At 47.0% G+C, this 26603-nt stretch overlaps 1 protein-coding gene across 2 annotated transcripts in view; it reads right to left on the reverse strand.

Annotated features, from left to right (window-relative positions):
- The window catches only part of SH3RF3 (SH3 domain containing ring finger 3), a 365288-nt gene that overhangs the window by 45139 nt on the left and 293546 nt on the right, over positions 1 to 26603 (reverse strand). The window contains exons 6-8 of one of the 2 annotated variants that reach the window (XM_008980250.6): positions 25075 to 25245; positions 20260 to 20513; positions 7876 to 8195 (exon numbers count right to left, since the gene is read on the reverse strand). In XM_008980250.6, the coding sequence (XP_008978498.4) occupies positions 7876 to 8195; positions 20260 to 20513; positions 25075 to 25245 (745 nt within the window). The remainder of the gene's footprint in view (positions 1 to 7875; positions 8196 to 20259; positions 20514 to 25074; positions 25246 to 26603) is intronic. The other variant, XM_054244686.2, reaches the window with a different exon arrangement.

Raw genomic sequence — 26603 nt, forward strand, 5'->3', positions numbered from 1 at the left:
TTGAGGTGACAGAGTGCCCTCCCTGGCTCCCCCATCACATGGTCTGAGTGCCAGAAAACAAAAACAAAAACAAAATAAAACCATGACAAACAGAATGTCGACCCAGCACTCTCTGTTCTCTCTTGGCATTGCCCTCAGTTGTGGGACCAAAATGGAAAGCACTGGCAAGTGCTGTGGAATGTTCAGAGATGCCACACCATGCTGACTTTGTTGCCTTCTGGGAGGGACAGATGGCTGGGTCCAACATGTGGGCATTACCTTCTGATGTAGTTTATGGGGTGTGTGCTTGTTTTTCTTTTGTACTGATGCCATCCCTGAGTTTTTCTGGGCATGGACAACTGGAAAAAAATCCCATGTCTTTGAAAGCAGCGTGAGAATATATCCGTTGAAAAAGGCGGCAGTCACAGCAGCAGAATCTTGCAGAACAGAATCTAGACTTGACGTGAGAAATCGAGTTGTGCCAGGGGCTCCCGGCCATGGTGCATCGCCCGCACCAGCCACACTGTCACACACACTGCTTCCTTGCATGGCTCATGTGGCTCTAGAGTGTAGGATCCACAGTCATCCTGATTAGTTATGTGTTATTAGTCAGTGCCGTTTGGGGAGGGTGGCAGAAACATCACAACTATTACACGTGACTCACAAATCATTTTCCTTTTCCAAAGTGTATTATTATTTTAAAAATGGATTTTGGTTTAATGCTTTGCAGTTGAAACCCTACTTCTGAATAATAGTTTTCTTGAGTTCCCTTCATTGTTCAGACTATAGGTAAGGTAAAAAACTGAAATCTTAAACATCTTTTTCTGTTTGTTTCTTGGCGGACATAGGATAAGTGAATCAGGAAATGGAATCTCCAGGGGTTGAGGAGATGAATAAATACCATTTCACACACAGCTTGCACCATCCAATTAGGGCTCCCTTCTGAGTAGCCTACATCTCTCAATTTGGTGATGGATAAGCATATACATCAATATATATATATGTATATACATATATATATACACACACACACATATATATATTAATTACAAAATTAACGCCCTCCTCTTTGATCTTTCACAAAAGCCTCAGAAATATAAGTTTTACATCTGTCTGGATCATATAATTCTTCTGGGATCCAGACTTCAATCAACTATCAAATTCTTAATAATAATTTCTAATATTTTTATCCTAAGTACTATGGTATGCTTTCATCAAACAACACAGGGTAGTAGGTGCTATCATCCTCATTTTACAGATGTGGAACCTGAGGCATGGAAGGTCAAGGAGCTTTCCTGAAGTCACACAGGAAAACAGGAGGCCTGATTCACACTAGGCAGCCGACCCCAGGTCCAGCCTCCGTGCTGATTAATCCACTGTGCCTTCCTTCTCCAAATTCAAGCTTACTCACTGTTGAGAATGACCATGGCTCCTGCTCCTTCCCTTGTTCCTGTCACTTCCTCAAGGTTCAGTTCTTCTCCCCAGAGGAGAAGCTGACCAGTAGTAGCAGAGTGAGCACTTGTGGGTATCACGGAGCCTGGTCTCATTCCCAATGTTGTACTTGTGTGGCCTGTGGCAGGTCACCTTGCCTCTCTAGACTTCATGTCCACACTGTACCCTGAAAGGTTACCGGCACTCACAACCATGCTGACATCCAGAAGTTTCATCCCAATGTAGAGGCCATGGAGTTTCCACAGGAGACTGGGGATAGCCAGCTTCACGTGCTGTCCTGGGAGGGTACAGATAACAAGAGAAGCCTCCAGGCCACCACTGACCTTTGCTCAGACCAGGCTGGGCCACTGCCCTGCCCTACTCAGGGCCTATGCTCTGATGGGACATTCCTAACTTAGAGAAACAGGTTGCCACCCCTGTCACCAGGGAAGTGTTGTTCCAGCCACATATGCCTTCCAAAAGAGGATGCCTGGAAAACTTCAGAATGTTGTCATTTGGCAGCTGGGATTCATGCTTTCAGGATGGGTTCGTTTACAGCCCCACCAGCTCCCCTTATCCCTCAGAAGGCAGCCTGACAATGGGGGAGCAGGAAGAGGCCATGAGTAGCTGGTACTCCCAGCTACATGGGGCTGACTCTGTAAGCCCTTCTGCCCAGCCAATGCCAGTGCCACTGGCCAGCAGAGCTGCCAGGCATGAGTGGCCAGGGTGGAGGTGGTTTCCATGACCCCTCATGGGCCTGGGAGCCCAGGGGTGCTTCAGGCTGTGGCTGCACCTGACAAAAGTCCCTCAAAGAAACATGGGTTGAGGGACTCCATGAGCAGGCAGGGGGCAGGTCTCCTCTAAGACCTGCATAGTGGTTCCCACATGGGTGAATTCAGTTCTGGATGAGGTCACATCCAGCTCCTTCTACCTCTGATGCCAGTGTCTGCAGGTGGCAGCAGGCCCCTCCCGACCCTGGCTGGTAGGAGCACATGGCCAGTCTGTGCCAGCAGAGTGTAGCTGTCACTTTGGAAGTGAACGGCGCTGGTAACCCTGGAGAAGCTGGGATGAGGGCTGGCAGAGCCTGGCTTCTCAGGCTGCCTGTCAGCAGAAGTGGGATAGATGAGTACAGGTCTGCCTATGGCAGGAAGCCTCCACTTGAGAGGAAACACATTTATAAGCCAGTGATTCTCCACGTTAACGAGAGCTGCCTGGCTACTCAAAAGAGCTTCGTCCTCAAGATTTCTTCAGACTGAATGTTCCTGGTTTTTCATTAAAAATATAATCATAATCCTACATAATATCATAAGTGTATGTGCCATATGTATGAGATATACATATATGTAATGGGTGGGTGCATATACATGTCCCACAGCCTCCATGCTGAAGGCTAGGCCTTGCTGTTGTCATTATGGGTTACTCTGTCAGGTCCTCTGTTCCTTACAGACCAAATTGGGTTCGCAGAGTCTTGATTATGTAGGTCATGCCATCCACATGGACTTGGTAAGTGATTCACTGTCACCTGGGTTCCAGCTGTGGTTGAGTCCAATGTGGACCCGGAAGGCAGACACCTAGGGCCCATTCTCCACCCAAGGCCAACCTTATGGTCTCCTGGTAGCCGCTCCCCTGGATATCTCACAGTGGGACTTCTGGACAGGCCATGGCCTCCCAGGGACTGGGGAGGTCACCACAGTCAGCACTTGGACCTGACACAGGAGGCAGGAGGCCAGCACTCCTGTGCCAGCTCCACTGCCGATGCTGTGTGGCCCCAGACAAGTCTCTCAAGGTCTCTGAGCCTCAGGAACATCATGGAAAATGGAGAGTTTTAATATAAAACATCTTTCAAGGCCCTTTCAAGTTTCAATATTCTATTACTCACTGAAACTAAAACTACCAGACACATAAAGAGAAGGTTAACTTTGTTTTTTTTTTCTGACCTATAAAGAATTTCCCATAAGCTGTGGGAGTGAAAACTTACTGGTAGAAGTTTTTCCAATTCTCTTTAGTCTACAAACATCACCAGGTGCCTTCTTTGAGGAAGGGCTCTCGACCCAAGGCTTTGAGATGTTTTGGAATTAAGTTTTATGTCAGGACCCCCCACACAACAACACAGAAGCTCCCCAAGTATACCGTCACTACCGTGTGCTCAGCATGAAGTTCTCACCTACTCTGTTTCATTCTGTTGATCCCATCCGATCTAAATAAAAATGCGGGTCCCAATCCACTGGATTCACCATCTGAAGAACGCTGCCGTGGAGCCAATGGCTGCGCCAGTGCCTTGGGGAACTCAGAACCCAGGAGAAGGCTCCAGAGAAGTCAGGCAGCGGCAGGAGCCCTCTCACAGTGTGAACTTGGGCAATTGCACAGGGACAGCAAGGAGCTCAGAATCCAGAGGAAGCAAGGAGCATCACTCATGCCCCATGCTCAGGCCTTCCATGGCACGCTCCTGCCCAGTGCCCAGTAGATTTCTCAGTGCTGAGCAGCTGGCAACAAGGCCCTCCCAGGGCTACCTGCTACCTCTCTCATCCCTGGCCCTTACCTTTGTGCCACATCCTCTGGCCTCTGCTCAGGCTGGCCCTCAGCCGAGGATCTCCCACCTGTGCTCCGGAAGCCTCCACTAACCTAGGCTGACCAGGCCCCTTTCTTGGTGACCCTCTGTTCCCACATGCAGGTCTGTCACCTACTCTCTCCTACAATCAATCGCTTGTTTACCTGTACTACACTCTGGCTTCTCCAGGCCAGGGTTAACCCTTTTATCACTATGAACCATGTGGCTGCGCTCTGCCAGGTACATCCTCATGCTCCTTGCAATACACAGATGAGTCAGGGTTTTGGACACAAGTAAGCGAGTGAGTGACAGCCAGCCAGGTAGTCAGGGATGCTGACTGCACACAGCCCATTGGCAGGCATTGACACCCTTCTGTTCCAGATAACTCTCCCCTGCACTTAGGTACCCTGAAGGTTCATATCACCTGGCGCTGATGTGCTCATACATTTTCAAAACGAGAAATCTGTCGTGGATGGACATAATAGAAAGTGTTCCATGATTGTTGAAAGCACAAACTTCATTTTTAAGTGCAAAAGAAAAACTTAAATCCTGCATACCACCTTTTAAAAGCAGATTTGAGTTCTACCGTGTAATTTGTGGGTGCTGGGGGCCTGGCCACAGAACGGCCCCTGCAGGGAGCAATATGATCAGGCAGGCGGGCAGCAAGAGACCTGAGCAAGTAGGCTGGAGAGGTTCCTGCATAGGCTGGCAGATGCCTGGGCCCAGAGAGGAGCCCTGGCTCAGGACTCGGTCTGTGGAAAGAACTGCCACTCTGCCTGCACTTGCATTATCCCTGGAGGCCTTCACACTGGGCCCAAAGCCCAGGGAGCAGAGCAGGGAGCAGAGCTCAAAGGCGTAATCCTCCTAGATATAGCAGAAGAGCACCAGCCTCCCAGGACCAACCTCCTGGGACCTCCCTCCAGGGGACCAGCCTCCTGGGACCACCCTCCAGGGGACCAGCCTCCTGGGACCTTGACCGTAGCCATTGACACCATACAACACAGAGCTGCTTTGGGGGCCTCTTCCTTCTCCAGGGATATGGCTCATAAAACTCCCATGTTCCTAGAAAAAAATTACTTCCTACTCTACAGCACCCAGGAGCTGCATCAACCCCGACTTCTCTCTGGTACATGCCAGGAAGGGCCCGGGTGAAATTTAGCAGCACTGGTGCTAGGAAACTGAACTGCACTGAGGTGTGTGTCTCAGTGGATGTGGGAGCCAGGAGCTCATTGTCTTTTCCCAAAGAAAATGTAACAGAAACAGACTTGAGAATACTGCCAAATGCTTAAAAAAACATTTGCCATAATTAGACATGTGCACATCTATGACCGAGTTGCCCAAAGTTGGGAAGCTTGTTCAATGTAGTCATGGTGGGGTGGGGCACAGGAAGTGGCCTCCAAGGAGTGTGCTCACCCCGGCCCCCTAGCCCAGCCCAGCCTGCCTGGTGTGGGTCACACAGGCTCACTTTCTTCTGAGCATCGAACTGAAATGACCATCATCTCTGCTCTTTTGTTACAAATGGCAGCTGTAGATGCTTTGGGTCTTGATGCAAATTAGGAGAAATTCAATGGGAACACAGATGGGAAAAATGTTCACAGGTGGTTTTGTAGACCAGCGCTGTCTTTGTCAGTTATGAGAGGTGGGAATGAAAAGCACACACAATGTGTGGGAGGGTGACATGCTTCACTGCTAGTGTTTGCTGAACCTCTGGATACAAGCTCACACAGCTTCACAAAGACCACTTCCCCTCCTACCTGGAGCACAGAGTGGACTGCTCCCTGTGTGTCTACGGCATGTGCCCAGCCCCAAGCATGGCCTGCACACTTCCACTGCCCATGGAGACTCAGGAGCTGTCAGGGGAGGAGGAGAATGAGCCACTGTATGCGCAGCTTTCCATTGAGGCGGGGTGCCCCTGCGTGATGCCTTTCATCAAGACAGATGGTAGGGGTGTCCTCTGGACTCAAGTGTTCTTTGCTGATATAGCACAACTGTTAGAGGGCATAAACCGTAAGTAAAAGCAAAATACTGGCAAAATGTCTAACAAGCAGGGTGGGAGCAGACACAGCTGGTGTTCATTAGCTCCACACTTAGGTGGCTGATGATGGGGAACAGCATTGTCCTCCATGTAGATTCCTACAGGACTCAATATCACAGAAACCCACTCAGCAATGGTCATATTGAAGCCGGTCACATCTGCTTTACAAACTAGATATAGAGAATTCTTGGGCAAAGAACTAGAAATGCTTAAGGAACTATTATGGTCCCTTCTTTCTAAGTCTGCCCACTGGTTTTTCCTGAGCAGCTCGGAAGAAGGAAGGATGTTTAGGTGAGAGGGTAGAACCATGAATCCCACCTCTCCCTCCTGATGAGACCCAGCCACATCTCCTAACCAGTGCTGGTGGAAAGGAACAGATTCAAGACTGAACTGATCTTCAAACAGATAGATGCAAAATACAGAGCACCCACTGCCCTTCATGCCAGGTGCTCTGTTAGGCTGGAGCAGACCTGAGCTTTGTGGGCTGAGAGCACTTCTGCCATACCAGTCAGCATGGGGACAACCATCACTCTGACTGAATCACACAGGAGGTGCTGAGGCCCTGCAGAATATGGCATGGCCCGTGTCTGCAGCGTTCCTGGCTCTTGTTGAGGATGGAGGAGCAGGACCTGCCTCCAGGGTGATGGGCAGAGAGCCTGCCAAGTCAGTGTTGGGTTTTACAATGTTCTCAAGAAAGAGGGAGAAGCTGTCCCTGCCTAAAACACACCATCTAGTGCCCAGTGTGCCCATCTAAGCCCTGGCTAAGGCATCCCGATCCAAAGACTGATTTCATATGGAAAGATGTCAAAAGATTCACAGAATCAGTCAAGCCAAGAGAGAATAATCCCTAAATTGTTCAGGCAGCAAAGCCAATTCATAGAGTGTCTCCTGGCCCAGGACCCAGTCCAATGCCCTAGGGATACAGCCTCAGGCAGTACATGGGCCCTGAACCCTGGAGAATTGCTTACTGGATTTCATATGGGCTTCCGAAAACTTCATGTAATAAAAAATTAGTAAAATATCTCATCAACTATTTTAAAATACAGATTATATGTTGAAACAATAATATGCTGGATATTGGGCTTAATAGAATAGGCTATCAAAATGAATTTCACCTTTTAAATTTATTTTAAAATTAATTTTACTTTTAAAAAAATGTAGCTACTAGAAAATTTAAAATTAGATTTGTGGCTTGCATTACGTTTCTGCTGGACAGCATGATTTAGAAGTCTGGCTTCTCATCCTGGTTAATCTAATATCTAGCTGGGTGGCAACTGGAGCAAGTTTGTTGGACTGAGATTGTCCTTTTTGAAATCAGCCCTTCATGACTAAAATAATAGCTAAAAATGCTTTGCACATCAGCTCTCAGGTCAGCATTCTTCTGTTCTTTCTCATTGCTCCTCAGGAAATAGGCCTGTTCCATATGGTTTAACAGGGTGTGGACTGCACAAGGATGACATATTGAAGGGAGTAAGTGCTGTTCACACTGCACATGTAGATTTGTATATTTATTATTACACTATTCCAGCACGTGACAATAAATATCTCAGTCTAACAAATATTACAATGATTTTACAACAGATAGAACTAAGGCATTTTCAGGAGGGGACACCTTTTCTGATTTGCATGAGAACTGTAGCTGGACTTGCATTGGCCCAGCCAGCACCTGAGGCCTGCCTGATTCTTCTCCAACCAGCTGCTCTGGTGGTTCAGCTCCCTCTGTCACATGCCTGGTTCATCTAGGGGCAGGTACTTGGTGCCAACATTCAAGCTTCAATTGCACAAAATGCCACTGCCATCTAGTGCCAAAGAGTTACAGCAAGCAGCTGGCCTTGAGCCCTGGCTTCTTTAGCCCTGGGCTCGTCCCGGGAGGGCCTCTTACCTTTTCACTTTTCTTCTCATCTAGTTTGCATCCCATGTTGGTGGGGCTAGATGTGGACAGACCACCGATGGGTCCCCCTCCGGCCTCCCCGTTGAGGTTGGCGGCACTGACGTTGGGAGGTGTGATGGCTGATGCTGCTGACGTGAGGGGGATGGCCGGTCGTGGACACATCTGCACCGGGGGCTGGTGGCTGTGTTGTGGGGACACCACTGAGTGGGGCCTGAGGCTGGTGGCAGGCAGGCGGGATGGAGAGTTCTGAGTGCGCAGGGGTGACACGGTGGCAGTTGGCCGGTCCTGAGCCTGGGCTGCAGAGTGGGCAGCTGGAGGCGGGGTTGGAGAGAGAGCAGGTTGAAAGGTTAGTTTGTAACCTGCCAGGCCTGCCAGGCCGCTGCAGTGCACACTCATCTCAGGCTCCTTCCTCCAGCATTCACAGCCTCTCTCTGAAGTTTCTCTAGACCTGGCCACTTCTCAGATGGAGAATCAGGCCAAGAAACCCTGAAAATGCATTCCTATCTTCCAAAGCCCAGGGAATCAGGGGGCCCTGCCAAGCAGTGGTCCCAACCATTCTGATGCCAAGGATCGGCTTCAAGGAAGACAGTTTTTCCACAGACTGGGGCAGGGGCATGGTTTTCGGATGATTCAAGTGCATTACGTTTATTATGTACTTTATTTCCATTATTACTACATTGTAACATACAGTGAATAATTATACAACTCACCATAATATAGAATCAGTGGGAGCCCCGAGCTTGTTTTCCTGCAACTAGGCAGTCCCATCTAGGGAGACAGTGTCAGATCATCAGGCATTAGATTCTCATAAGGAGCATGCAACTTAGATCCCTCAAATGTACAGTACAGTTTGTGCTCCTATGAGAATCTAATGCCATGCTAATCTGACAGGTGGTGGAGCTGAGGCGGTATAACACAAGCATTGAGGAGCAGCTGTAAATACAGATGAAGTTTTCCTTGCTCACTCACCACTCATGACCTGCTCTGCGGCCCAGTTCCTAACAGGGCACAGTCTGGAATTGATCTGTGGCCTGGGGGTTGGGGACTCCTGCTCTAACTAATTTTCTCTGCTGTGATAAGCTGAAGCACTCAGAAAATGTTTGAAAATATGGTTTTGAAATATTGTTTAAAATGCTCATAAAAGTAAAGCCTGTGAAAGCATCGCGGTGAAGCCTCAAGATGTCCCCTGAATTATTAAGCACCACTGCATGCAAGCTGATCAAGCTTGACTCTACTTATTCTTAACCCCTGAACTGGCCTGAATGGTCCTTGGTTTCCACACTGGGTATATAATCTTGCTGAGTGAGGGCTGAGCATGTGAGAGCTGCCTTGGCTGGGGACAGCTGCAGGAAGAAAGCAGCAGACATTTCTCCCAGCAGCAGCCTGGAGGAGAAGCTGCCCACCACCCTGCTGCCATCTGCCTGCATTTGCTGCTGTGCCTGCAGGTCGAAGCACCAGGCTTCCAGGCTTATAAAACTGGAGCTTTACAACTGTGGATCTGCCACCTTGCTGCCCACAAAAACTTCTTAAAGATGTTAGAGGGCCGGGCGCGGTGGCTCACTCCTGTAATCCCAGCACTTTGGGAGGCCGAGGCGGGTGGATCACGAGGTCAAGAGATCAAGACCATCCTGGTTGGCATGGTGAAACCCCGTCTCTACTAAAAATACAAAAAAAAATATCTGGGCATGGTGGTGCGTGCCTGTAGTCCCAGCTGAGGGCACGCACAGGAGGCTGAGGCATGAGAATTGCCTGAACCCAGGAGGTGGAGGTTGCGGTGAGCCGAGATCGTGCCATTGCACTCCAGCCTGGGTAACGGCGGCGAAACTCCGTCTCAAAGAAAAAAATAAAGAAAAAAAAAAGATGTTAGAGACTGAAAGTTGTAAGATTTGTAAAAATCTCCCATCTGAAAAGATACAGTTCCCTCTAAACACAGCACCACATTAAAAGTAATCTGGCAACTGTGCTTGTTAGTAATTTCAAGACACCATCTCCTTAACAAATATGATGAAACAAAGGCTGGGAGAGAATGAACGTCCCCAGGGGAATGGCAACTTGTGTCCTGGGCTATTCTGGCCCAAGTGGAGACCCGGGCTGAGCAACAGACACCGCTTTACACCAAGTGGACCAGGCCACACTAAGCAGCTCACATCCAGCTGCTGTGCATTCTTAAGGCAGAGAAAAATTATGTCACACTGTAATCATTTTCTACCAGCAGACTTTGTGGCATTCATGGCTTCAGAGCATGAAAGAAAATACATGCAATAAAAACAATCTTCTCAGCCCTCAACTATGTACTTGCTAATCCTAACAGCATTTGGAGGCCACGGGAAGTAACGCTGTGAGACATACAAAGCTCTCCATCTAGGAGTCGGGCCTTCCTCTGACACAGCCGTGTGTGAAGTGCTGGTGAGATCTAATTATGTGATCCTGGATTCTCTGGGACTCAGGCGGCCTGCTGTTTCTATGAGGTGAAATACAGAAAGGCTGCTTCACGTGTTTTTCTTTCTTTTTTTCAGGTCTTCGGCTAGGTTGGAAACTTGAAACATTTGATCCTCACCAACACAGCTCCACATTTAAAAGGAGAGCAGGTCAGGCAATCACCCAGATCCAGGGGCCTTGGGTCATTTAATCACCCTGGAGACCCTGACTCAGAGGCCGCTCCTCGAGATTTATTCATCTCTCCCCTCAGCTGTCTGACTCCCCTTCCCTCGGCCCAGAGTCCCTGGAAGCAGATGAAGGCCCACCAGCGAAGTGTGTGGCCCTCAGCCTCGAGACTGCACCACGGTCGGTGCCCCTGGGCTGTGAGCGCCTGGCCTCTATCTCCTGGCCGGCTTCCTTGTGCCTCACCCAGGTGGCAAAGAAAAGAGTGTGTTCCAGAAAGCTCAAACCTCACCTCCTAATACTCTCCCCTCAGCCACACTGCCCTCCTGGCCACTCCATCTGCCTCCATCAGTATAGGACTGGCTCTGGCCACCTCAGAGGCACAGTGCCAGCACCCCTGCCCACAGCCCTCACCTCCCTCAGAGCTGCAAGGCAGGAAACTTGCATGCCTTGAAGGCTCAGATACCACCTTCTAGAGACCTGCCTACTGCCTTCAAGGTGCTGCCTGACCCTGCAGCCTTAGGACCCCTTGCTTCTGCTCCTGCTCCAGTTCCAGTTTTCCTTTGCCCCCAAGACACTAGCTCATTACAGTCGTGTAATTTACATGTTCACTGGAGGCTGATTGTTCATTGCCTGTCCCCACTGCAATGGAGCTCCATGAAGTGGGGACATGGCTGTTTAATTTATGACAACCCCCACAATGGTGCCTGACATGTAGAAGGTGCTCTGCACATTTCTTGAATAAAAGAGTGAGTCTCTGAGAAAAGGGAATCTCAGTCACATCACTTCTGATTTCACAGAATGGAACCACTGGAGAAGAAAAACTGCAGCGTGATAAAGCAAGGCACAGTTCAGGTCATGACAACGGCTGGTGAAGAGTGTGCTCATCTCTGGTGGGATTTACCCTTGGTTTCACCCACCGCAGGTGCCCCAATCCCGAGCTCACTGGGACTACTCGTTAGTGATGCCAAAGCAGCCTACACCTTCTTTGAAGTCAAGCTGACAGAATAAGGCTGCTTGGGAAAGCACCACCCCACAGTCTGGTCCCTGTTTTCCTCTTTCCTCACCTCTTTAAATCTTTGGTGTATTTCAGTCCTGCTGCAGCTCCCAAGGACTGTGAGTCCTCACTCAGTTCACTCTATGTCCCTAGTATCTGTAGGTATTTTATAAATAATGTGGGAATGAATAAATGACCTACTGCATCATCAGCTTTGTCCTTTCCTTATTTTCAGGGGTATCGCTTCCCACTTCAGGAGTGAAATGGAACACCCACAACTCCAGGCCAACCTCCCTCTCCATTTCCCCACACCCCTCCTTCTGTCACAAGGACTCTGGGTCCCACCAAGTCAACACTTTCACCCTCATCCTTGATACCTTCTCTGGCTCATCCCTTCTCTCCTATATTTAATCCCTTTACTAGTTTTCTTCCATAATTTATTAACCAGTTATCTCTCGCATTTAATAAATAATCTTCCTCCCTTTGTAACTTGTCTCCTTTTAGCTAATACCTCCTTTTCCCATTTTTCTTTACACCTAATATTTTCGAAATAGTGACTACACTGGTTCTTTCTTATACTTTTATTCATTTCTATGTTAACTAAATTTGCCCTCTGACAGCTTTTATAGTATTTTCCTTATCCTTTGATCCTTGAAGTTTAAGTTCAGCATGTTTACGCTTGGATTTTTGGTTATTTTTCCTACTCAGCACTCTTTGTGTTTTCTGTGTGAGGACATGAGCCCCTCTTCAATTTTGGAGAATTCTCAGTGACTATTCCTTTGAATCTTCTCTCTTTTTATAACTTTTTTATAATAAAAGTGTCCCACACTTTTATTTTGTAGTTATAAAAAAATCCTGTTAAAAGTAGTTTGGAGAACCTCAATCTATCTTGATCCATCATGTTTATATATCTCTTTCATATTTTTCATCTGTGCTCTGTATTCTGGATAAATTCCTTTGTATAGCTTTCCAATTTCACTGATTCCATCTTCAACTGTGTCTAGTCTAGAGTTTATGGTACCTACAGAGGTTTTATATTCAAATATATATTTTTCCTCTCCAAAACTTCTAATTGGTTCTTTTTCATATCCAGTTGTTTCTGATTCATAGCCATCCACCTATTTTTTCATAGCTTCCTGTTTTTATTTTTTTTAATGTATATTATTTCTTCTTTTCCTCTTAGATCTTAAACACAGTGATTTCAAAGATGCTTTCAGATTTCTCCCTTATTTCCCTCCCATCTCTTGGGCTTATTGGCTAACTTAAGTATGAGTTCCTCTCCTGTGCTTTGAAATCTTAGTGTGCCAGCTCACCTTGAGCTTGTGGCTCTTTATCTACTCCTCTGGGTCTGGCAGTTCTGTTGTTAGTGCTGCTTGGCCTCTGGGACCCTCTCCCAGAACTAGGTATAATGGGCTGTTTGGACTTCTAGTCCTGCAGGGAGGGTGCTGAGCTAGTCCTTGTCCTCAGGTCAGAGCCATCTTCAGCACTATGACCAGGGTTGGGGTTCTCTTTCTCTCTCTTTCATATCCCAGGCAAAGGCTTAGTATTGCCCATCCCCTGAAAAAGGATAGAGCTGTTACAACTTGCACACCTAGCTCTGGTTCCCTGATTCTCACAGAGGCTTCTTGTCCATATTCTCCTGCAGGAGTTGAAAGTCAACTGACATGGCCTGCTTTTTATCCTAGAGCCAGTAAGCCAATGCTTCAGCACTTGGCTATTGTTTGTTCAATGTTGTTTAGACCCACAGAGTTTACTTTTTAAATATTAAAAACAAACTCCACTGTGTTTACAACAGAATAGGGAATTTCCATATGAACTTGCTCTTCCATACTATCCAAGAGTCTTTTATTCACTTCTCAGTCTACTGAAATATAGCTTTCTACTCCATCACTGCATCAAATATTATCTAGACAAGATCAATTATGATCCCACATGTCACCAAATATAATGGGCAATTTTCTGTTTTAAGAAAAAGTGTCCATTGATCAATCTATCTTTACAATAGTATTACAGAGACTTAATTATTGTAGTTTCATAAGAAGCCTTGAAATCAATGGTAGCCCTCTCAAGTTCACTGTTCTTTTTTATTTCATTCAGCTCAAAATGCTTTATAATATCCCTTTTGATTTGTTCTTTAATATATGGGTTATTTTGAAGTCTATAATATTTGAGGATATTAAATATTTTATAATTTGTATTATTGATTTCTAATTCAATGCCACTGTGGTCAGGGAATGTAGTTTGCATGACTTGAATCCCTTTCAATGTGCTGAAACTTAAAAATACTGTGGCCCAGTATATGATCTATCTCAGTAAATGTTCTGTGTGCACTTGAAAAGAAGGTGCATTTTGCTGTTGCTGGGTGGAATGTTCCACAAATGTCAACTAAGTCAAGTTGATTATACTGTTCTAATGTTTTGCATTTTTAGTGATTTATGTCTAACTGTTCTATCAATTATTGAGAGACATATGAAAATCTCTGACCATAATTGTAGATTTATTTCTCCTTGCACCTTTATCCATAATTGCTTATGTATTTTGACATTCTGTTACTTGGTGTGTGAATATTTAAAGCTGTTATGTCCTCTTAATAAATTGACCCCTTTATTGTTATGAAATTGCCTTTTTATCTCTAATAACATAATTGTTATAAATTCTGCACTGTCTGATTAAGATAACCACTCCAGCTTTCTTTTGATTAATATTAGCATGGTGTAATCTATTCTCATTATTGGCAGATTCTGTATTTGCAAATTCTTCTATTAGTGAAAATGATTTGTAACCCCCAAATTATTATTATTGTGGTGCTTTCAGTTATTTTTATGGCAAAAAATTTAAGTTGTCTGACACCCAGATTCCCAGCTGAGGTTGAACAAGGTGACATTCTGGCTTTTTGTTTTAGCCTCACGCAAAGAGTGACAGGAGGATAGAGCCACTGGAGGCCAACACAGTCCAGTCCAGAAAGTTTTGGCTCTGAGGCCAGTTGGATGGTATTTTAATCCCAGCTCAGGCACCTGTTAATAGGGCAGCTTCGGTCAGCCACTTAATCCTTCTGAACCTCATTTTCTCTTTTGTCAAAGAAAATAGAATCTACTAGAACAAGATGATAATTTATTTGAGATATGTGTACACACCCATGCATACATGCACACACACAATTTCACCTAGGACTAATAGTTCAGTATTCACAAATTCAGTGTTCATGGTAACTTTATAGAATATAACTACTGTAAATAATGAGAATGTGTTTAACTTGTTCCATCACTTTACTTCTAGACTATTTGTGTCTTTAGACTTGAATTATTAAAGTAGGTTTCTTATTCACAGCATACCATTGGTTTTTTGTTTGTTTTTAATACTATCTGACAATCTCTGCATTATATTTAAGGTTATTTGGACCATTTACATTTAGTATGATTACTTATATTATTAGGTTTAAACCTACCATCCTACTATATGTTTTCTCTTTGAGCCATGTATTCATTGTTTCCTTTCCCTTCTGTTACTGCTTTTTATGGATTAATAGGATGTTTTTATGATTCCTTTTTATTCCCTTTTAGCTTATTTGCTGTAGCTCTTTGTTTTCATATTTAGTGACCACTTACATGTTCAATTTATTATAGTCATTTACAGATGATTTCGTGACATAAAGATTCATAGTATACAGTATGAATCTCTCTCCTTCCCCAAACTTTGTGCTTTTGTTTATTGTATATTTTACTTTTAATTGAGTTTTAAATTCAAAACTGGATTGTTTTAACTTTTGTTTAAACAGTCAATTATATTTTTAAAATATTTAAATAAAAAGAAAAGATCTAACATATTTATCTGTGTAGTTACCATTTCTAGTGCTTTTCATTCCTTTGTATAGATTTACATTTTCATCTGGTATTATTTGCCTTCTTCCTAAATAATTTTGTTTCACATTTCTAATAGTGTGGATTTATTAATGACAAAATGTTTTAGTTTTACTATGTCTGAACAATTATTTATTTTGCTTTTTTGAAATAAATATTTATTTTGCTTTTTTGAAATAAATAGATAATTATTTTGCTGGGACTAGAATCCTTGATTGACAGATACATTATTTCTTTGAGTACTTTTTTTGGTTATTCTACTGTCGTCTCACTTGAACTGTTCTTGACATCATCCTTATCCTTACCTTTTTTCTATTTCAGATAATGTATCTATTTTCCTCTGTTTGTTTTCAGGGATTTCTTTATCACAGATTTGGAACAATCTGATTGTGATTTGCCTTGTTATAGTTTTCTTCATGTTTCTTGTGCTTGGTGTTCACCATCTGTCTTTGAACTGTGTTTGTAGTTTTCATCAAATTTGGAACAATTTTGATCATTATTTCTTCAAATCATTTTTCTGTCCCACCCTTCTCCTCTACACTGGAGACTCCAATTACACATATATTAGGACACTTAAAGTTATCCCATTGCTCAGTAATTTCATTCATTTTTTCAAAATTCCCTTTTATCTCTGTGTTTCACTTCCATGGCTTCTATTACCATATCTTCAAGTTCACTAATATTTTTTCTTCAGCAGTATTTAATCTGCCATTAATTCCATCTAATATATTCTTGATCTTACACACTATAGTTTTTACATCCAGAAGTTTGAATTGGGCCTCATCTTCTATGTCTCTACTTAACTTTCTGAGTATGTGAAAGGCACCTGTAATATCGTGTTTAAACATCTTTGCAACATCTATGTCAGTTTAGGGTCAGCTTTGACTGACTTTCATTGTAAGTCATATTTTCCTGCTCCTTTGCATGCCTCACAATTTTTTATTTGACATCAGACAGTATGATTTTTATGTTGTTGAGAGCTGGATCTTTTTTTTTTTTTTTTTTTTTGTATTCCTATAAATATTCTTAAGCTTTGTTCTCAGACAAAGGTAAATTAACTGGAAATAGCTTGACTCTTGAGTTCTGCTTTTGAGCTCTGTTGGGTGAAACTGGAACAGAGTTCACTCTGGATACAACATTCTCCATTACAGAGGCAAGGTCCTATGTTGATTACTAAATGCCTAGTGATTTCTGCTATTTTTCCAGTCTGACTGGTGGGAACAGGCACTGTTTCCAGCTGGTGTGTATTCTGGGCACTGTCAGGACTAATCTTTTCTTTCTTTCATTCTTTTCCTGGCTTTGGGTACGTTTTTCATGTGCATATGTAGGTTAGTCGTCCACTGAAGATCTGAGGGCTTGCTCTGCAGCCTCTCTGTGCTGCTCTCTCCTCTCTGGTCACTGCCCTGGAAACTCCAGCCCTCTCTGTCACACAGACGCTCATCTCCACGTCCTCATTGCAGACAGCCTGTGGGGTTCCACCTGGTTACCTGCTTCCTTTTGCCACTGCCTACAACTTCTCTTGTGAATCAGTCCTTGGTTGTCTGGTGTCTTGAAAACAGTTGCTTTATATACTTGGCTTTTAAAATTTGTTTCATGTGTGAGGGTAATTCCTGTGCTCATCACTTCAGATTGGCCATAAACAGAAGTCTAGCTCAATCTCTTAAATCTAAAAATAGGACTATGCCCATTATTCACTACCCTTTAATGTGCCCCACTGCCCTTAGGATAAACATCTAAATTCCTTACATGGTCTAGAAGAACCTCCATGGTCCACCCTGCTTAGCTTTTCAGCTTCACTGCAAGTCTTTCTTTGCTCCAGCACCCTGACCATATTCCAGTGTCCAGTGCCACCTGGCCTCTGCAGGCCAAGAGCTCCCCATGCTTCCCCTTCCTGAGTGCTTCCCTCACTCTCCCACTGCTATCTGCTGAGCCCTACCCACCTTTCAGATTTAAAGGACAACGTGCCTCTGCAGGGAACTGTCATTTACACACTGGGCTTCTTCTTCCATATGTCACAACTAAACAAAGTTCCCCAAAACAAGAGTTATGCTCTTGCTTGTTGCCAGGCCTTTGCCCATGCTAGTTGCTCTGCTCAGAACCTCCTTTCTGCTTTGTCTGCTCAGACACTTCCTATTTGTCCTTTAAGATTCAAGGCATTATCACCTCCTCTTGAAAACTTTCCATACATCTTACCCCCATTCCCTCTCCTATTTTCCTCCCCCGTTGGAATGAACTCTGCCCCCCACACTCTCTTAATACCTAACCAGGCCTCCTTTGCGGAGCTTTACCAACCCCACTGCAGGACTTGTTTTCTGGTCATTCTAACTGGGGTGGAAATGGGACTTGTCTGGTTCTCCTCTGTTTCCAGACCCCTGCAGAGTGCCTTGCCTATATCTAGCTCCTTCTCGGTCCTATTTTGCTGATGAATTCATGGCTACACTGGGCTCTTGCCCCTGCTAAGCACAGACAGGAGTGTGCACAGACTGGCACTTTACAGGGGGTGTTCTGCCCTTGGGAGAGGAGTTACATTAATCAAGTAGAACAAATCATATTGGATGCTATGGCCAATGCAATTAAGCCTTTGTCAAACTGCCTGACTTTGGCTCGAGATGAGAACATTGATGAAATGCCTCCCACCCGCCGGGGTTGGGGTCTGCTGAAATGGGCAATTACTGCAGGGAACAATTCATTACTTGGATTGTCAACAGTGTTTTTCTCTCTCTCGATGCAGAATGAAGTGGAAAATGCCGCGGGAACTCAGTGGCATTTAATTTACTGATATGGCTCAGTAGGAGCCATTCTTTAACCTGGCTATGACAGCAATAGCGTGGGGACAAGTGGTGGGCTGGGATGCATGGGGGAGCCGTTTAACCATCCTGTGCCTCACTCTCCCGTGTGTAACATTAAACTGATGGAAGAGAATGCTTGTGGCACCCTTGTGGTTACTATGGTGATCGAAGACTGAGACACAATGTTGCACTGCCCCACAGCCTTGCCAATTTCTTTTGATACTGCTTGTTATTCCACAGAGGGAGAAGTGACTGGCAGGGCTCCATTTCTTCTTTGAACTGGGATCATTTCTAGCAAGGCTTGGCGTGGAAAGACCATTATACTGGCAGACAATCCAGGGCCATGCGCTGAGATGATGGCTCACCGTGATGAGCAGGGCCACTCACCCTTTCTAGTGCATGTGGAAACATTTGTATGGCATACTGAGCTGACTGCATGAGGTGTTTATAACCAGAAGGGACCTGGCCTGAGACTCTTGTTCCTCTGGTCCTGCATGGGTGCTCCAGGGGTCAAGCAGATCAGTATATTGGCTACCTCTGACCAGTCAGGGAGCATGGCTTCAGATCACCAGATCACTTGCCAACTGCAATGACTGTATCCCCAACTAGAGGCTACCAGAAAACACAGATCCACAAAAACCATGCTGAAGGATGGTGGATCAGAAGGTCATGGATTGTGGGGTGGGCTTAGGCACCAGGTAATATTGCTGCAGATTTTTTCCCAGGGCCAAGGAGCCAGGGTTGTGAAAACAAAGAATAATTCTTGGCTAATTTAAGTAAAAAAGATACCAACAGGGACTAACAGAATCTCTGAGATGGCAGAGTAGGTCTTGGAGGCTCTGACACCAGGGCAGTGCTGAGACCACCCATGAAGCTTTCCTAGTGCTAAATTACCCACTGCTTGACAGGTACACCACCAGCACGAGGCTGGGCAGAGGGCACCTGAAGTCCACCTGCACCCGCTGGTGATTCTGGACATGGAGTACCCAAAGTCCACCCTGTACCCACTGATGGTGCTGGATACTGGGCACCTGAAGTCCACCCTGTACTCACTGATGATTCTGGATACTAGGCACCCAAAGTCCACCTGTACACACTGATGATGCTGGACATTAGGTACCTGAAGTCCACCCTGCACCCACTTGGGTGGGCAAGGGGATGACAGACATTTACTCCCCACCCCTTGTCCCATCAGCTGAGACATGGGAGGAAATACGGCCTTTGCTGAGCTAAGTGTTGTCTTCTCTTTCCACACGAGAAGCTGCTTTCTGGACACTTCTAATGGGTCATTGTGTTGGCTAGTCTAAGAAACAGTGCCTTTTATTGTTTCTGTGAATTTACGTTCTTTTTGCCCTTTAAGCCTCACTTTGAGAAAAAGAGATGATTTCTGAGAGGACAGGGTTGGGTGGGACGAGACAGTCTGTGTTATACCCTCCTGTCCCAGGTTACTGGCACTGTGCCAGTGTCACTGGCTCCACTGTGGTAGAGGGTGCTGTGGCATGGGCTCCCAGATCACCCTGCGAATCTGGCATCAGCAGTTCTTATTAGATCAACACTAAGCCACCAGCCAAGATGTGCTTCCCTTCTGTATGCCCTCAAGGTCCACCCCATACATTCTTTTCATCTCACATCCCAGGGGCAAACTGGTTTTCCTTAAGTCTCTCCAGTTGCCATGAAGGTGAAGGATCAACAGCTGTCATCCCTCCCACCTCAGAGCACTTCAGAAAGTGAAGAGTCAGGGTCTGAGTCTCAATCCAGCTCTGTCCTGTGAGATGCCACCTATCTGCGAAGCCCTGCAGGGACTGGCAGATGCAAGACCCATGTGGCCAGCCCAGTCATTCACAGGGGAGGCATCTGAAAGTGCCAGTGTGAATCTTATTAGTCTATGCGGCCCTCTTGCCATGATGAAATGTGTAAATATTTGTAAATTAACTTCAGCTGCCAGGAAGGGTCACATGATAATGAAGTGAATTTCCTGGAGATCAGACATTCATGAGCATGGCAAGCACATACCACCGGTAGCACGTGCACTGCTGGAGCCCTGGGCCAAGATGTGTCTCACGAGCATGTCCCAGGAAGCTCCCTTGTTGCTGCCCCACAGGGTGAGGCCCCTGTGAGTCTGGGAATGTACCTGTTGAAATGGTGCTCCGGGCTTGGCTGGCGGCTGGCTGGGCTGAGTGCCGTAGACAGCTGCCTGTTGGGGGCGAGGCTGTGGGGTGCTGGGCGTGGGCCTGGGGAGTGGTGATGGGCAGGGCGGGCCTGGTGGCAGTGGCCAGGCTGCTCAGACTCCCACTGCCTGGGTGCATGGTTGTGGTTATGCCTTTGGCCAGTGGAGACCCTCCGACCACATTATTCCGGGAAGGCCCCGCCCCTCCTGCAGGCACCCTGTGGAGAGAAAGCAGAAGGAATTCTGATGAGAGGCTCAGAGCTGATAGCACCACCTGGGCCTCTGGTAGAGCCTCACTCTGACCTGCTGGCTCTGAGAGATGAAGGCCAACTAATCTGGAGACAAAGCCCTAAAACAATGCTTGTCACTTGGCAGAAGGGCCCCCTTTATAAAACCTTCATGGGGGGTGAATTCTCAGTGTGAAATATTTAAGAGATAGCAAAGCCACCCTGAGAAACAGAGGAATGAGCTGAATCAAATCTTTTACACCAGATCTACTGCCTTAATTTGTTCCTACAAACAGCTGTGTCTCCAGATACATCCAGAAAGAACAGATGACTCAGTCACGTCCTGCGAGGCCTTGACGCATCCAGCATGTGCAGAAAAGGATGGCAAGGATGCTGGCCACCTCTGGGCACGGCTGCCACATAGCACCTGCTGGATGCTGGGAAAGGGCACACCAGCACGACATCCTTCTGAGAATGTCCAGGAGCTTGCATTTCCATATCAGAAGTAGATGCACTTTCACTCCGAAGTTTCCAGATGAAACCAGCTCTCACAAGAGGAACACAGCCACTCTAGAAATGGGTCTTTCCATGCTGTCCCTCTGTATATTTGCACTTAATCCATGCCCTGGAGGCAGCAGTGTGAAATATGGCTGAGTTAGGGGCTTAGAAGCTTCTGTGGATTCAGTTTCAGGGGAATGAAATGCCTTCCATTTGTCCAAGAGCTGGGTAAATTCCCGTTTCTGTCCTTTCAGGATCTTAGTTCAAGATACACCAGACGCCACAGGCGGGAGAACAGGCTGCCTGCCCCATGTCTCCTGGGCCTGGTCCAGCCAGCTCCCTGTGACTGGTACCGCTGGGCATGGCCTCTATTGGTAAGCTCCTGGCAAAACAGAGTGAGGGCTTCTGCACAGTAGCTGCAGGGAGAGGGGCCTCTTGGAAAAGGACTTGCAAGCTAAGGGACCCAGGGTGGTATCCTTCTTCCCCAGCCCACAGAGCTGTGCTGAACTTCACCCCAGCAATCAAGCTTGTTACCAGGTGAGCCAAAACCATGAATTTAAAAATCCCATTTGTTATCCATGGAGCTCACTTTTCCCCGAGGAAATCATTTTTAAAACTAAATGAAGTGGGCTCACAAATGATGAGTCCCTAATTTGCAAGGTGATACTGACAAGTCTGAACACAAGGGATGCAGACACACATCTGCCTCTTATGACAGTAGACAACCCTCTCCCTCTGCCCTCAAGACAGGAATGCAGAGATACCCTCTGCTAGTCCTACTTCCTTAGTGCCTGCCCTCACAGGAAGAGCCACACACCTGCTCCCACACCTAGTTTTTAAATGAACTCGGAATGTTCAACTCTAAGCACTACACTCCCAGCCCTAAGAGCCCACATCACTCCAGAGCCTTCCAGCACTATAGGGGCAAGCACAGCTGATGGATCCAGGTCTGTGCATGAAGGGCAGGCCTTCGCCCACCCTCCAACCACTGCCAGTAAAGGCACTGCCTTCTGCTGGGTAGCTTTGGCAATTGTCCTGAACCCAGCAGGGACCAAGAAAGTATAAGTCCTGGGGGCACAGCCTTGGAGCGGGACCGCTGTCTTCCACTTCTGAGGATAAAGATCAAGGCCAGATTTCCTGCTTTGTGCTGAGCTATGGATAGGAGTGAGGGAGCCATGGCCTCCAACATACTGACCCGGGGGCAGCTGACATTTCCTTCCCTGAGGAACCAGAGAGGACACTCAGTGGCCTCCCAACACTGCAGTTACCAAGGCAAAATTTGGAGTGGCTTTTGCTTAATGGTTCTTCCTGGCTCTGCCATTCTTTATAAAACACAGACCACGAGGGCTTGAGGGGTGTGAACAACCATGAGGTAGACAGCAGAGGTGGAGGGAAGGTCCCGGGCCACCCACGGAGTTCCAGTATCAGGAGCTGGAGAATCTTCTCATAACAAACTCCCTGGCAGCAGGAGAAGACAGTTCTTAAGGAGACATTTTGATCAGAACAATTAGAGTTCATTTATTGATTCAACCTGCATTTATTGAGCACCTCGTATATGCACGTGGAAAGCAAGGAGCCAGGGAAACAAAGGTGTAGATGGCTACTATGGTCCAGGGGCTGGCCTGTGAGGGGACCCTGCATGCCTGTAGGTGACCTTAACAGGCAGAACTTGTATGACATGGTGGGCAGAACCATCTATCCCAACTATGGCACAGGCAAGGATGGGGGCCTCCAGGCAAGGTTTCATATAGCAAGCAGACTTAGGACCCAGCTCGTGAAGGATATTCAGGGGTTTAATTCAGAAACAGGAAGAGGGTGGAAGGCATTCCAGTATTGTGAGGGTAGGGCCACCTAAAAGGGCTCCCTGTGGTGATGCTGACTGGTGCTCATCAGGAGTTGCCTGGCCAGGTGATGGAGGGCCCCAGTGCCATGCAAGGAAGCTGAATTTAAACCGAAGGCTTTACATTTCTGAAGGTCTGTGGAAGTTTTCAGATAAGTGTAAAAGAAGAATCAGAGAAGAGAAACTGGGAAGCCTCTAGCCTCCATCAGAAGCTGCTACTCTAGCCTGCTGCATGGAGGAAGAACCTGCCTCCTCACATGGGAGTGGGGCGTGTGAGAGGGTGATGTCTCCCAGAAGGGTGGGTAAGCCTGGAGGTGTGGACACCCACCATCTAAGGCTGCACCTTCCTGGAGGGCGCCAGCTGGGCAGGGTGTCCCCTAACCTAGAGGGGTAACCTGTCCTTTCCGGGAAGGGCCATCTGATAACATGACAGGTGAGCCCAACTCCAGGCCAGGGGCTTCAAGCATGGGCTGGTTGCAGACTGAGAGAGCCAACCCATACCTACTGGCATGGGAAATCCAGACCAGAGACCTTCCTCGGGGCTGCGCACACTGGGCAAGTCACCCCACACCGCTGAAGAAGCCCCAGGAGGCCATGGGCAGCTCACCCCCTAAGCAGCCAGCCCTCTGACCAGGTGGTTGGGTTTGATGGGGTACATTTCCTGAAGCCCCTCTGCAGTTGGCTTTTCAAGCTTTTCCCTGCTGAGCATCACCTGAGCGAAGGATCTCTAACTGCCCCTTCAGCCTTGTGCCTGCAGACCTTCCAGGCCTTGGGCGACTCCTTCATCCCCTGGGCACCTCTGGGCACCTTGAGAGAGGCCCTGGCTGAAGATCACCTTGGGAACTAGAGCCACTCAAATCAACACACCGTGTGTCCCGAGACTACTCCGCAAGTAGGAATCAGCCCAGCAATCAGAGCAGGTTCTACGCGTTATTTAAGTGTTTCCACTGTAGCCTTGTTCCAAAGACAGGAGAAACCCAAGGCCACGTCTTTGGCTTCTCTGTGTGTTCTGCAGTGTCAACACAGGGCGTGCCCACAAGGGGCTTCTGTGAGTGAGGCTGACTGACATCAACGAGCTGTGGACCCTCATCTCAGTGAAAAGTTCCCAGGCAACCCCCTCATCCCTTCAGTGACTCTAAAATTACATACGCTATTTTATAAAAGTAACAGGGCTGGGCACGGTGGCTCATGCCTATAATCCCAGCACTTTGGGAGGCCGAGACGGGTGGATCACAAGGTCAAGAGATCGAGACCATCCTGGTCAACATGGTGAAACCCCGTCTCTACTAAAAATACAAAAATTAGCGGGGCATGGTGGTGCATGCCTGTAGTCCCAACTACTTGGGAGGCTGAGGCAGGAGAATTGCTTGAACCCAAGACACGGAGGTTGTGATGAGCCGAGATCGCGCCATTGCACTCCAGCCTGGGTATCAAGAGTGAAACTCTGTCTCAAAAAATAAATAAATAAATAAAAAATAAAAGTAATAGAACAGAGAACTTACTAAACACTAACAACACAAGGAAAAAAATCTATGACCACAGTGGGACTACTCAACAATTGTTAACTTTTGGGAATATATCATTTTTCCTTTGCATATATGTATATAGTGTTTTACATATCACACATCTATATGTGATGACACACACTGCACACATGTGCATACATACTGCACACACACATGCTGTACCCACATTTTGCACACACATACATGCACACACTATACAGACACACTGCATATGTGCACACACCTTGTGCTTACAGTATGCATATGCACACGCACAGGCACACACACCGCACATACACTGCACACATGCACAGATACATACAAGCACACAGAAGCATGCACACACTGTACACATGCACATGCATACACACTGAACACACTGTTTACATGTACGCACACTGTCCTCACACAAATATACACTCACACTTGACACCTCACTCTCTGCTGACTTTCCTGTCCTTGCCCCTCCTGTTCCTGTTCTTCTCCCCTTGGTGGCCAGTGTCTGCTGAGGACAGCAAAGGAGTGGAGTGCAAACCCAGCTCAGAAGGTAAAATGCAGGCCTGGGGACGCCAGGGCTGAATCCTGGGCACTGGGGGCCTTGCTGTCTTCTGGGCCTGACCCACAGCATGGCCTCCAGCAGTAACAACAGCGGTAGGGCATGAAGGCCCTTGCCCTTTCCTTGCCCAGGCTGCCACCACCATACCCTCACCTGGAAACGGGTGTCACGTAGTTTCCGGGGAACACCCCAGAGACCCCAGTCCTCAAGGACGCCCCCTTGAACCAGCCATCCTGACACTTCTCGAGGACCCGGTACATCTCGCCCTTGTGCAGCTCCAGCTCGTCACTCTTCTGGGGCTTGTAGGCATAGAGCGCCAGGTACCTGCGGGCAGAGCATGGGTCCAGCATCAGTGGGAGCCCTCCAAGGGAGCAGGGGACCAGCCGGTGTTCCTGGGGGTAGTTGTCTTTGGAGGAATCCAACCTAAAAAGAGCCACTAGTGTTTGTGGGCATTCTGCAGTTTACAGAGGGCCCACACACCCTCCCTGACTCACTTCTCACAACAAACCTAATAGGTAGGGGAGGATGGAGGCCTGCAGGGAGCTGCCAGCAAGGAAGGGGTGGCCTGTCACCCACAGCCTTGGGAGGATTCCACCTGCCCATCTGACAGATGGGAAGGCAGCTCAGTAAGGCACAGTGACCCCAAGGCCCTCGAGGACCCTCTGAACTTCATCCCAGGGTCAGGTCTTTGGACTTCCAGTTTTTTCCTCTTTTCCCACTGTCTAAAGTCTGATGCTCTCAGCAAGGAAAACATTAGGGAAAACTCAGGGTGAGGTAGGCTAGACTTGGGCTGGATTTTCCTCACTTAATCTAACCAGGCCTGGTTTTCCTGCCTGGCTTATCCAGTTAACTAGAGCTGGAAGAGACCTCAGAGGTGCTTTTCAGGGGAAAGGCAGTCAAGTTAGAAAATTATTGGTTGCACACTTCCTTGCACTAATGATCCATGGTTAATTATTTGACTTTTTTTTTTCAGACAGCAGTTCAGCCTGTCACCCAGCTTGGAGTGCAGTGGTGCAAGCAGAGCTCACTGCCGCCTCAACTGCCTGGGCTCAAGTGATCCTCCCACCTCAGCCTCCCAGGTAGCTGGGACTACAGCTGTGCACCATCGTGCTGGCTAATTTCTTAATTTTTTGTAAAGATGGGGTCCCCCTATGTTGCCCAGACTGGTCTTGAGCTCCTAGTTTCAAGCAATCCTCCCATTTCAGCCTCCCAAATTGCTGAGATTACCCTGACCTTACTTTTAAGTCTTATTTGCAAATAAGAAAAGATCAAATTTAGTGGTGCAAATCTTCTTCTAGGGTTTAAATGCTGTGCCTCTGACTCAGTCCATGGGGCAAGCTACTCTCCTAAAGTACTTAACTATACCCATATCTTTTCCTTGTAAGGACTGGATAATACTTAGAAAACTGCTCTGCTATTTTTGGGATTTGGGGAAGGTTGGTTTTGAACTGATGGAGAGAACCTATCAGATTATTTTATTTGCTCACAAGATTTTCAGCCAGGGAAGTTGGTGGGGGCCTCAATCCAGTAAGAGAGCAAAGACTAAAGTTAATGAAGAGTGATCTGGTGGATTTCACACCAGTGCAGGCACTGGGGGGCCATGTTGGCCCTGTCCAGGGGCGCGTGCACACATTGCATCTCCGGGGATGTGAAGGAAGCTCACAGACCCCCGACGGCACCTT

This window comes from Callithrix jacchus, chromosome 14, assembly GCF_049354715.1.
Source record: "Callithrix jacchus isolate 240 chromosome 14, calJac240_pri, whole genome shotgun sequence".
Classification (NCBI taxonomy): domain Eukaryota; kingdom Metazoa; phylum Chordata; class Mammalia; order Primates; family Cebidae; genus Callithrix; species Callithrix jacchus.